At 28.4% G+C, this 13,423-nt stretch overlaps 1 protein-coding gene and 1 long non-coding RNA gene across 5 annotated transcripts; one reads left to right on the top strand and one right to left on the bottom strand.

The window, feature by feature from the left end:
• Window positions 1–794: 794 nt before the first annotated feature.
• LOC103571374 (putative ankyrin repeat protein RF_0381) lies at window positions 795–7,176 on the top strand. Of its 4 annotated transcripts, none has more exons than XM_053740460.1 (3): window positions 795–1,033; window positions 1,557–1,703; window positions 4,610–7,176. In XM_053740460.1, exon 3 carries the CDS (start codon window positions 4,740–4,742, stop codon window positions 6,591–6,593), a length of 1,854 nt encoding a protein of 617 aa, XP_053596435.1. In that variant the 5' UTR covers window positions 795–1,033; window positions 1,557–1,703; window positions 4,610–4,739; the 3' UTR covers window positions 6,594–7,176. The 4 variants fall into 4 exon arrangements, with proteins under 4 accessions (XP_053596435.1, XP_053596432.1, XP_053596434.1 ...); XM_053740457.1 differs by having other exon boundaries at window positions 4,605–7,176; XM_053740459.1 differs by lacking the exon at window positions 795–1,033 and adding an exon at window positions 1,141–1,307 and having other exon boundaries at window positions 4,605–7,176.
• A 1,267-nt stretch (window positions 7,177–8,443) lies between these two features.
• On the bottom strand, window positions 8,444–12,338 carry LOC106693709 (uncharacterized). The gene is made up of 4 exons (XR_001345228.2): window positions 10,094–12,338; window positions 9,972–10,011; window positions 9,817–9,852; window positions 8,444–9,763 (listed from the first exon to the last, which is right to left on the bottom strand). It is a non-coding gene; the product is annotated as an uncharacterized LOC106693709 (long non-coding RNA).
• Between the last annotated feature and the right edge of the window lie 1,085 nt (window positions 12,339–13,423).

Here is a 13,423-nt window from a genome sequence, read left to right as displayed (position 1 = left end):
AATCTTCTTGGTAAATTCTTTCCAATGTTCAGCACATCCGACCAAATGGTTTGATCTAAATCCATCTGCTTATATTCCTTACTCTCCGAGATCATAAAATTGTGAGATCTCGGGAAAACCCACGGTCTTGGGAAACTTATTTTCACAAGTCTGTCCTTTTATTTAAAGAATGGAATTTGTTCTAGACGTAAGCTTTTTATTTTTCTTGTAAACGTGAAATATTTATAAATATTGTAACTATAGTACCTAAGATAGAACTAGTTAAGCCGATTAGAGACCCCAATAAAACTTGGGAATCTCCAACGTCGACAAAAAGGCAAGTCCGAAGCCATAAAACATCGCACCCTGGGAAAACCCTTAACCACGTTGGACAACCGCACAGCTGCAGAGTGGACGAAGCCAGTGGTCAAGAGGAGACCCGATTCTGCCGCTCACGTGACGTCAGATGGACCAGCCCCTGGGACGGGCCCAACCCCCACTCAAGCTGCCAGCGCGGACTTGCCATAATTTTAAGAAAAAAAAGAATCAGAAACATTTTGTAAGTCGAATCGACAAGCCGTAATTTTGTAACTTGGTCGACAGAATATAGACTCTTTGAACCATAGTTAATTCAATTTATTTCTCAATCATATTATTAATAAGTACACCGCGTTCTACGAAGTTGAATATTTTAATATTCCCGGGCGAATCGACCCACGTCGATAAAAAGGAAAATCAAACTAAAATTAAATCTTTAGCCAACCGCTAGGAGGAGGCGATAACACTACTCATAAAATAAAGCATAAGTTCGGGCTCCTTGTCTCTATTCTCCATGGTACGACCACATCGTTTATTTTTCGTGTGATTTAAATTATTATTATTTTTAATAACAGTTGTCTTAAAAAAAAAGCATTTACATTCATAATTTATAAATGAATTAAATTAATTCATATTAAGTGTAGTGTTTGTGTCACCAACTCATCATATTTAAGTTTTATGAAAGTGTACAATGAGTTTTAAGTGGAAGATTTATATATTTGAGTTCAATGACTTGGTTAGTTTATTTAATAATTAAACGAATTTATCTAATAAGCTATAAATAATCTGTTTATATGTTATAATTTTGCTTTATATTAATAGTTGACATTTTAATGAAACCAGTTTCAGGTTTTTCATAATTATATAAAATATTGAGACCATTATAATTATTTTTGGAATTATATTTCCAAAAGCTTAAAAACGTGTATTTCGAATGCCTCTACATAACCTCAAAACAGAATCTAGTAGTGATAGTATTATTACATTTTCATTCAATATTACTCTCAATGGTACTTAATTTATTCAAGATAAATAATATCTTAATAATCATTATACTGGAAGAAACAATAGACAAGATAATCATGTAATTTTTATAATCAAGATTTTTAAATGTTATTTATAAAAGTTTTTTCTTAAAAAATTTTATTTGTCAATTTAAAAGAAGTAAATTTTTATAATGTCTACTATTTTCAGTATCACTAATAATCAGTATTAATTTCCATTTGAATTGTTGTTAATACTTTTTTTTTTTATTACAGTAATGCTTGAGGACGAAGAGACAAGGAATAGTTTATTATCTGCTTTCCATGGAGGAGAAATAAAAATAGTGAAACATTAACTAATGCAATTTAGTTTCTATTAGTAACTTGGAATATTACACTGGGAGAAAAAAAAATTAAATTCAAGTAATTATTTTTCTTGTTTCTGTACATACTCGAAATAAGTATTTTTTTTTTTTAATTAAATTGATATTTCTGACTTTAAGAAAACTATTCTTTTTTTTTTTTTAATATTAAATTTTTCATGTCAAGCCACCGGCCAAATGGTAAAGTGTAATCATACAGATGATCTTACAAAAGTAGTATAGAAATTCGACGTGATCAAACAACAACAATAATACAAACAATTTGAATCAGGCAAAAAGACAATAGATTATTAGCAATATAAAGTCCAATAATATGCTGTTACACATTCCGTTGATTAAAATTCAGATTTAGTAGATGCTAACTATGCATCTTATTATTAAAAATTTCAATGCTGCTTGATTGAACTAGATCTAAGGGTAATTTTTGCCAAAGTCCGATAATTAGTACTACCCAAATAACATATGCTTACGCAAGATTCTGGTGCCAGTGCCTTCAGCAGAACCCCTAGTCATTAGTGTCTTGAATCCCGGAAAAAATAGACCCTACAATAATATATTTAAAACAAATTTTATTAATGAATTTGAACAAAGTCTTGAATCCAATCACATTTTTCATTGATACCATCTAAACTTCATTAAATTCATGACTTAGTCTTATTATAAAAATTTTTATTTTATCCAACAAACAAGTTTTTTAACATTATAATACATGGTTATCATTTAATGTGACGTCAATACTCAGTTATTATTATACGAATAATACTTTAATGATACTGTTTATTTAATTCTTATTTTATGTGTGTCTAATTAAAAAAATGTACCCACACACAAAAAGATGTGAAAAATAGCGTCTTTTTTTACGAATTTTGTGTGTGCAATTAAATCAATGTACACACACAGAAAAGTGGGCACTAGGTCCCTGAACCCTACTGAGGCTTTACCCCTGGACCCCCTGATTGAGATACATTTTTTTTACGAAAAGAAAGTAAAAAAAAAAAAAAAAAAAAAGAAAGAGAGAGAAAGATTTTTTTCTCCTTTCTTATTTTTTTTTAAATTGATTTTCGGGATGAATTATCGGGCATGAATTTTCTCGGTCCCAAAAAGCATCACACCGTGTAGCGTGTGTTTTGTCGGGGGTATTTTGGTTTGTGGGTATTTCGGCATCGGGTATATTGTCATGGGTATTTTGCCGCGAGTGATTTGTCTCCGAGTCAAAGGTTGAGTTACCGAGTTCCGAATTGATAGACATTGAAAGACATGATTCTATCAAATTGTAAGGCCGAGTATGAAGTTCCTTATGAAATCGGTAGTCAGCTGATAAGTTGATTTGCCGGGTCTATTTTTCCGGATCTATTTTTTCCGGGTCTATTTTTTCTGAAAATATATTTTTCAGAAAATATTTTTTCAGATTACTAGTATCTTTTTTTACGTATGGGTCTTGCGCTAGATCATATAACAAGAGATTGTCATCAAGACTTGTATATGACTTGCTCAAGGCATTGTACAGCTAGTCTCAGAACTATTGCTTTACTTTAATAACAAATTTCTAGAAGCATCGATTACTTAAGTCACCTAAATATACACTAGTTTCAAAAACTAAGGGATAGAAAAAAAATTCGAAATTTTCGCGTGATTTTCAACATGTTGTAACTCGGTAAAAAATGATCGTAGAGTGAAAATGAAAAAAGAAAATTGTAGCCTCAAGTTTATAGTATTCAGATCTGGATCTCATTTTTTTTTATCATGCACGGTTCCGGAGTAATCTTAAGTAAACCAACGAAAAACGAAATTTTCAAAATTTTTACTCATCATTCAACAAGTCTATGGGCTTCAATAAAATTTTTTGGATAATTTGAATTCATAAAACTTTTAGGAAATTTTATGCTCTTTAATTTGGCGACCTCAAAAAGTCTCTATGACGATTCGGCGCTGAGTTATCATGGATCAAAGCAAAAAAGTCCATTTTGGCTTTGATAATCAATAACTTCGGACGTATTGGTCGTATAAAGAAGGGAAGTAGGGTTTTGAAAACTGGAAAACATTCTCTATAAGACAAAATTAATGGCTTTTGATAGAAAAATTGGTTTTGAAGCGATAATGTTTATTAATAAACAGGTAAAAATTAGCATAATTAAGGACATTCGAAAATCTTGCTATAACTTTAGATATAACGGACGAACATAGGATATCGTCGTTTTTTTTTCAACCTCAAAGTGTCCTGAAAAAACCCTGAAAATTTCAAAACGCTGCGAATTTTCTTTCTTAGTGTCCCGAAGCTTTAAATTTATCAATTTTGCCAAAAATCACCATAATTGGTAGTTTCTCGGTTTTTGTTCATTTTTTCGATTTCAAAATGTTTTTTTCGCCAATAATCTTGATTTCTTTGATCAATGTTAAATACTGGATAATTTCCAATATTAATTTAAATATTTTTAAATATTTAATTTTCTATTAATGTCCAGGTTTGGCCTCGTTAGAGTGTCTATAGACCCTTGGTGGGCCGTGGTCGTCGATTATTTTATTTAATTTTTGCGATTTAAAGTGTAGTGTCGTGCAACCCGGTCTCCATATTGTTTATTAGGATGTAGGATTTGGATAATTCTGGACAGCCGGTGCCAGCACCCAGAACTGGATAAATTATTAGGCAGCCGGTATCAACGCCTAATTGTTAATTGGGTAAAATTATTTATTTAGAAAAAAATGATTTTGTAGGTACAAAACTAATCTGAACAACATTAGATTTGAAAAAAAAAAAAACATGTCTAATAATATTTTTCTGATAAAACCAAATTTTCTTTCTTAGTTTTAAGCAAGTAAATAAAATACTTAACTAAAGTAATTATTTCACTTCATTGATGAAAATAATTGCTCAACACTATTTAAGTAGCTTAAATACTTATATCGAGCATTTTTTCTTATAAATATGTATTTTTTTTTTCAGTGTAGATGAATATACATTGCTCAACAACGCTGTCGTGAAAAATCGTATCGAGATTGTGAATATTATCTTGAAATAGAGCTTTTCGAGACACCGCCATATTTTGCAGTTCAATACAGCATTTAAGAAACTGTAAAAATGTTTTTCAACAACGGAGCATCTTTTGACATTAAACATTATCATAAAAATACAGCACTCCATCATGCAATAAAAAAAAAACAGTTAAATGCTGCTAAATTACTGATTTCCAGTCAAGAAATTGATGTTAACGCCATAGATGAAGACGGAAAGAAGCCAATTTATCTTGCGACTGAAAGAGGATATTTAGAAATTGTCAAATATCTTTTATCATACGGGGCCTGTATAGATGCATCATGTACTTCAAGTTGGAAAAGTGGCTATACTTCTCTTCATTTGGCTGCTGAAAGTGGTAACGAAGAAATATTGTCATTATTATTATGCAACGGTGCAAATGTGAATAGTAACGCTCAGAACAGTTTAACTTCACTTCATCTTGCCGCTGAAAGAGGACATTTACGAATAGTTGAGCTCCTATTAGATTATGGAGCTTTTATTGATTGCACACATACATCAACACTTAGATATGGTTGTACGCCATTGCATTTTGCTGTTGAGAATGGTTACACAAAAGTTGTCGAACTTCTTATAAAGAAAGGCGCTAATGTTAATGTCAAGCTAAGAGGTAATGATACGCCTCTTCTTATGGCAGCAGAAAGAGGGCATTTAGCAATTGTCCAATGTCTTTTAAAAAATGGGGCTCATATCAATGGAACTTACGTTAGTGAAGGAAAAACTGGATATACGCCACTACATATTGCTTGTAAAAATAATCATGAAGATGTTGTTGAACAACTGCTGAGTGAAGGCGCTGATCTAAATCTTATTGCCAAAGACAATTTAACTGCAATTCACCTTGCTTCGATAAATGGCAATGATAAAATTCTTAAACTTCTTTTGGATTATGGAGCTGACGTTAAAATTCGTGATACTAATAATAAAACAATATGTTACAATATAATGCTTTCTGCTATTGAAGAAGGGCGTTCAAAAATAGTTGAATATCTTTTAAATCATAAAATTCATCAGAGTAACCTAAAAAGAAGAGCGATTAGAATATGTAATTCATTCATACATTGTGCAGTTAAGAATGGACAACAGGAAATAGTAAAACTTTTAATGACTTACGGTGCAGATGTAAATTCTAAAGATAAAATAGGAAAACCAGTACTATTTTATGCTATACAAAATTTTGATTTGAATATGGTTGAATTACTTATGACAGGTAAAATAAAAGTTGATAGTGTTGACAAAAGAAATAGAACGGCTCTCCACGTGGCTTGTGATAATGGGCATTTACCGATTGTCAAACTGCTTTTACAAAATGATTTCGACATTAATAGAACATGTAAAAAAAATTTTACACCACTGGACTATGCTACAGCAAGTAACACTTTGTCGTACTTGAATTTTCTTGAAGTTTCTGATCGCGAGTTAATAATTCAGGTTCTGAGACAGCATATAATTAAATTAAAAATAGCAAATTTATATGTGTCCGAAAAAAATTTGTCATTAATTACTCTCGATGAAGAAATGAGTAAATTTCAGAAAATATGTGAAAAAGAAATAGAAAATATGAAAAGTGAAAAAATTGGTATTAGTAATGTATCTTTTTATGATATTGTGACAAAAAATACAAATCAGTTATCAATGTTTGTAAGAAATGAAAGTATATTTGAAACTTTAATTTCAAATAATTATAAAAGAGATTTTCCGATTTATGGAAATATTATAAGTAATTGTTTTTTAAAAGGATTAGAAAGATATAAATTAGTAGAACAAGGAAGTGAATGTCTTTACACTATATTTGATAATTTTGCAAAATTACCTTATGATATCTCATATAAGATATATGGTTATCTTAGGAATTCAGATTTTATAAATATAATATGTGCTTGCAAGCCTCTCAATTAATCAAATCATTGATAGTTATATCTATCAAATAAAATGTAAATATTCATAAGTTATGTTAAGTATCTACAAGAATTGAATAGATAATTTTTTTAATTATGAAAAGATTCTAAATATATTAGAAAAATATATTTATTTTTATTTTGAATACGAGTAAAGTTGGATAAAAAGTTCTGAAAGAGGGAAATTTTTTAATTTTTGAAATAAACAAACTTTCTACTCTCATCGTTATTCCTGATTAAAAAATTCTATTCATATTTAATCGGAAAGTTCCGATTGGCATTTAATCGGAAAAACGGTCGATAAATAATTATTTTCTAATTAAATCCGATTAAAATATTCTAATCGGATTAAATTGAAAAATAATAAATACACTAACGCAAAAAATTGAAGAAACAGAAAAATTTTATAAATTTTCGATCCCAAAAAACAAGTTTCAATTTTTTTGATTTCTTTGATTTTTTTTGGAAATTTTTCGTTTTTTTACTCTTTCCCTCAAATTTACGGAGTTAGCAATGCAAAAATGAAAGAAAAGTAAAAAAAAATTGTTTAACTTTAATTGTTTAGCAAAACTTTGATCGATCCCCCCCAAAAAACGGCTCCATAGATCAATTTAAAAATTTCTAGGGTTATTGGAGGTACATTAAACTAAAAAAGTCCCTGGCAACAATATTTTTTTTATCAATATTTGCAGAGTAGCGGTTGATTTACTAAAAAACTAAAAAAAGTCATTTTTTTGTACTTACTTCTTCTAAAAGATGTTAAAAATAAAACAAATTGTTTTTTCCAAAAAATGATGAACGGGTCTCGTAGAGAATTTATTCAAGTTTTTGACGCCGCCCTCAAATTTACTGTGCACTCATTGGTACCTGAAATATCGATGATCAAACCCAAAAGGATCATTTTTTGTTTGAAGGCTGATATCTCTGCGACATATTGTCCTACGAGGTTAAAAAAAAAAGCCAAATTGAAGCTGAATAAATTTGCCAAATGACCTATGCATTGGTTCAGTTGACAAAATTTATCCACGGTCCGTGGGCTCTTTGGAAAAAAAAAAAATTTAGAAATTTTTTGTCTCGCGGTATTTCTCATGTTAGCGTAATAACCAGACCTTTTGAAAAATTTTGATAAAAATGCACCGAAACTAGAGATTTCAAGCTATAAAATGCTTTTTTTAAAATCTCGATACGATTATTTTTCACAAAGTTACAGCCTTCCAAAAGTTACTAAAAAATTTATAAAATTTTTCTGTTCCTTTTATGCGTCAGTGTATATTTTTCCGATTGATATTGATTCAGATACTTGAAACGCTTCCGAGCAATTCTGATTGGATGTTTGAATCTGATAGAACTCCAATAGAGTTTCAATCGGAATTAGTTGGAATTTTTAATCAGGGTATTCTTTCTTGTCCCTGTTTAAAAATATTGATTGAAAAAAAATTAAAAATGATGAAATTCGAATTCTTTTCAATCAGTATTTTTAACCAGGAGTAACTTCACGGCATAAAATGAATTATATAAATTGAGAGACGACAATCAATATACCCTAGTAGCTATCTTAGTCAAGTCTTGAAATCACAATATATATAGATATATTTCACTGTATTCTCTTTGACTTGCTCAAGATTTGTTCCAGAATTGACTAATATTGCCAGTAGGATAATGGCAAAGTGATCAGAAAAGACTATCACTCTAAATAATAATTCTTTAATTTATAATTAAAACGTAATAATTGGAATAAATATTAATATTTATTGTCTATACAGAAAAAATTAATATTTGAACTTCTAAAAATCGTAACTTGAACATTAAACTTTTATGACACGTGTTACAAAATTTATTGTTTGGAAGTTCGAAATTCCCTATGTTCCCATCCAGATTCCCGGGTATAATTTCAAAAATTGTTTGTTTTTTTTTTTGTGTTTCTACTAACATGACTTGACTGGATTCTGTAAGTAGAAGGTTACAGCTGATAAATTAGGTTTTGATTTCATTTTCTTAATTTTTATTTCATGTTAATTTTCACCAATTTCAAGAAACTTCGAAATTTTTTTTGAAAAATTTATTTTCCATTCTGGTTGTTAATTGGAATTTTTTCCCATCTAATTTAATTTCAATAAAATAAAATATTAGCATACATAGTTGTTACTAACCATAGTTAAAAATAACAAATAAGGTTATTTTTAATAAAAACACGTATGTAGTAAAAAAATCAAATTAATACAAAATATAATAATAAATTGCTGGTTAATATTTGAAACTAGTTATAGGTTCAAAATAGAGAAGTTGAAAAATTTTTTTAACTCTTAAGTAATAAATAAATATTTTTCAACATTTAATATTATATTTATAGAATAAAAATAAATATTATTTATAAATAGTTAACAAATATTTATTAACAGTTAATAAATTATTTTTAGAGTGAATGTGTCTTTTTTGACAGTACGCCGTGAAGATCGTTCATAAATCAATAACGCTATAACCCTTCTTAATAAAGATACGATACTGCCCTAACTAGAAAATACTCGAATCGTCAATTGATGATTGAAAAGGATTAAAAACGATTGAAATTTTTAGTCGTTTCAAACCGTCATAAATCGTTTTTTATCTTCATGTGGAACCAGAAACTGTAATATTATTTTACTTTAAACGACTAAAAACTTTAAACTGTCATGAATCGTCTTTAATCGTAAAATAATATTACAATGTCTGTTCCCACATGAAGATTGAAGACGATTTGAAATTTTTAATCGTCATGAATCGTCTTTAATCTTAAAATAATAATAAAATTTACGGCCACGCATAAAGAATGAAAACGATTCATGATGATTAGAAATTTTAATGGTCATTAATTGTTTTTAATCGTAAAATAATAATTTGTTTTTTTGACGATTAGAGACAATTAAATGTGAAAACCATGACAATTTAAAGCCGATTAATGATGATTGAACTTTTAATCGTCACAAATTATATTTTCTAATCAGGGTAAGTACTGAACATATTTTTGAGTCGAGTTTTAAATAAAAAAAGTTTAAAGTGGCCCTAAAAGTTTTTTAAAAATTGATTTAAATGGATGTGTTGATAAATTCATGGGGTCTGGGTGAACTATATCCAATGTTGATGAGTCAGTACAATCAAACGAATAAGATTCAAGTCTTCATGCACATCTGAAACCTTTAAATTTATTAATATAAAAATAATTATTTCAGTGATATATTTTTTCTTACTTTTCTGTAGAGCATGATATAACTGATTCAAATACTCTGGAAGAATTCATAAAAAAAATTAGTGATGAAATGAAATTCATGTTAGATCAAACGGAGTTCATGATGTTTCTCATCGTGACTTAATTTAAGATATATTTATGTAAATATTAATTTACCATACATGTTATATTTTTTGCATATTTGTTGTTTAAAAAACTGAAAAAATTTTAATGAAAAGAAAATTAATTACAAATATTTTTGATTTGCATTATAAATTATTTTAAATTATTTATATTACCCTAATTATTTTCACCGCAAAAAAAAATTCTGTAATTTATTACAACTATTTTTTTATGATTCATTTTATTTTCTCTGTTTGTTCTTTGAAATAGCTATAAATTTATCTCATCTAATTAAATTCTACTAATTATTGAAGTTATGAAGTTATAAAAAGTGTCGAAGTAAAGCTTTCATGCTCACTTTTTGTTCAACTATCTTAATAAATGATTTATTAACTATTAACAAGTATTTGTTAACTGGTAATGAATATTTATTAAATCATCTCGTGTTAAAAAATAATTTATTAACAGTTGATAAGGCTTATTAAATACTAAAAAATCTTTCCATCAGTATATAAATAAATTATTGTAATTACTGGGAAGAATTACGTTATAAAAACTAATTTTTCATAGTTATATTAACTACTTATCATCAACTAGATTAAAACGGTTACTGCTATACTATTCTAATTTAATACAGCAAACTACTTAAACACAATTTTTCTCCACTACTAAAATTTAAGTTTTGATAAGTTAATTATGATCAATATATCTACTAATTCATTTCCGTTGAGCTGAAATAGTTACTAACACTACTTTAATCTATTAAAGCTAACTACAAAATTATTATTGTCAGTGCTGCTCAAGGTTCCGTTACAGTAACTTTTTTTTCCAAGTTATATCAAATACTCAAAATTAACTAAGCCAAAGTAGTTACTAATATTATTTTAATTGTTGACGCTAACTATAAAACGTAGTCATTATTACTATTATATCTTAAATAGCGAAGAATATTTTTTTATAACTGTTATAACCAGGTAAAAATTGCTCGTAAAGAATAGTTATATAGTGTTGCTATTTTGTATTAATTTTGAGCACTACTGTGTAGTACCACCCTGGTTAAAAATACTGATTGAAAAGAATTGAGAAGCGGTCACTCCATGTAAACTGTATATCTATATACACAAAAAAAAGAATTGAAATTATATTTTGCTTCCTTATCATTTTCGAAATGATTTTGATGTTAATAAAATCAATTGTCAAGATGATAAGAAAGCAAGCTATCCAAAAGATGATAAAAAAAAATCTGGTTAAGTTTGAGCTCTTCATATTAATATTAAGAGGTGCCTTTTCGTGATTTTTGATTTCTTATTTAAATAACAAGGGAAAAAAAAAATTTTAATTTGGGAATTTTGTATCTTGGCAATTGCTCATTGTACAGATAAGTTCAGGAATTATTTTTATAGGGAACACTCCGCGAAAATGTATCTTATCATTTTTTGATATACCCATATGTTCAAAAGTTATTGGAGATTAAAGTCAAGTTGTAATACGTTTCGAGATCTTTTTATTTTTTCGGTGAAGCTATCAGATTTATCACAAAACGTCATGAAATATTGTTTGTAGACAATTTTAATCCCTACAAATTATTTCCAGTGGAGTTTTTTCAAATTTCGCATTGTTTTCTAGTTATTTTCATATTAATGTCAAGCTCTTAAAAAAATAGCGTTCTGATTGATCTTAAGAGCTCGACATTGAAATGAAAATAACTAGAAAACAATGCAGAATTTGAAAAAACTTTACGCGAAATAATTTGTAGATAGTAAAATTGTCTACAAAAAAGTTTTTATTAAGTTTCATGATAAATCTCATAGTTTCGCCGGAAAAGTAAAAAGATCTCAAAATTTAGTATAACTTGACTTTGAGCTCCAATAACTTTTGAACAAATAGATTTATCAAAAAATGAATAGAGATTTTTTTTTACAGAGCGTTCAATTCCTTACAAAAACATATGCTAAACTAATTTGTACAATAATCCATTGTCAAGATATAAAATTCCAAATTTGAAAAATTTTTTTCTTATGTTATTGAAATGGAGAATCAAAAGTCGAGAATAGGCACCTTAATATTGAAGAGGTTCGATACCAATTTTCAAAATAATACCAAAATTTTAAAATTCTTTTCAACGAAAGAATTATAAAAAAAAGGATTACTATTAAAATTTCAAATCGCTACACCGTTTTCGAGAAATAAATTTTTTAAATTCGTTCTTATTCACGCGCGTAAATGGGAATCATTTGTTTAAGTGCTGTAGTTTTTGCTTTAATAATACCATTACCATAAATCATTTAGTATTAAATAATTAAACTTTTCTGAATACATTAATATTTTTTTAAAGTTTAATCATGGGTTTATTATTAAATTATTAATGATATAAGAGGCGAAATACAGACAATTTACTGTTAACGCAGAGGTGACTGCTTGCTTTCCAACACGTTCTTTTGAGTTGCCTTTATAATACATACGGCAGCAGCTTGTAGTTAACTTACGGTTCAGGGGGCTATCAGGGTAAGTTTCAGCTCAAGTTCTGGTTATCTGCCCTAATAGCCACTTTAGCTTGAAATTGACGGTAATTTGATGTTGAAATTATCAGAAATTTGCTGCCCGAATTTGCTGACGATTTGACGGCAAAAGTTGAAAATAATAATTTGGGGTTAATTTTTCTTCAATTTATAAAGGTAACTTTTTACAAAAAAAAAAAAAGTCGATTATGTTCATTCTTACTATTTCAGAAGGTAAGCAAATTTATATATAAAATTGTCTACAATTTGACGGTAAAAAAATACTTAACAATTTTTCAAGTCAAATTAACAATAAATTGACATAAAATTTGCCTGAAAATGAACGGCAACTTTTGAAGTCAATTAGCATTCTACTTCAGGCTGTAAATTTATGTCAAATTCAATAGCAAGTTGCCTATAAATTATCGTTAAAAACGGAATAAGTCTGAAGTTGACGGAAATTTGTCGAAAAATTTAAGGAAATTTTTGTAAAGTAAACTTTTGCTAAAGCAAACTGTGCTATGAGGGCAATTATATAAACTGACTGGAAACATACTTCATATACGTAAAATCATAAAATAACAAAAACGTAAAAAAATTGTTTTAACTTAACTAGATAATCTATTTTTCAAAAAAAAAAAAAAAAAAAAAAAAAATCATAAAATGTCTATATCGTTGTATTTTACGGTAACAATTGTGACCGGCGTTGTGACCGTCATTTGCACAACAGAATTATCAAAACAATTTTGTGACGCCAGTGACCGTCACAAGACGGTATCTGTGACGGTCACGTTACATAAATTGAACACGCCGGTAATTGCCCATCTCTATCTCCAACACTTTTCTTTATATTGGCTTCAGAATACAGCAGTAGCTCTGATAGCACAAGTTGCTCGTCAAAAAATGGTATTCATTTTTAACTTTTGGCTACAAGTTACCGCCAACTTTCTGAAAAAGTTGACGCCAGGGAAAAGCCGCAATTTGAAAGCAAGTTTCTGAGAAAATTGA

This window comes from Microplitis demolitor, chromosome 7, assembly GCF_026212275.2.
Source record: "Microplitis demolitor isolate Queensland-Clemson2020A chromosome 7, iyMicDemo2.1a, whole genome shotgun sequence".
NCBI classification, from domain to species: domain Eukaryota; kingdom Metazoa; phylum Arthropoda; class Insecta; order Hymenoptera; family Braconidae; genus Microplitis; species Microplitis demolitor.
This window is presented reverse-complemented; position numbering and strand designations above follow the sequence as displayed.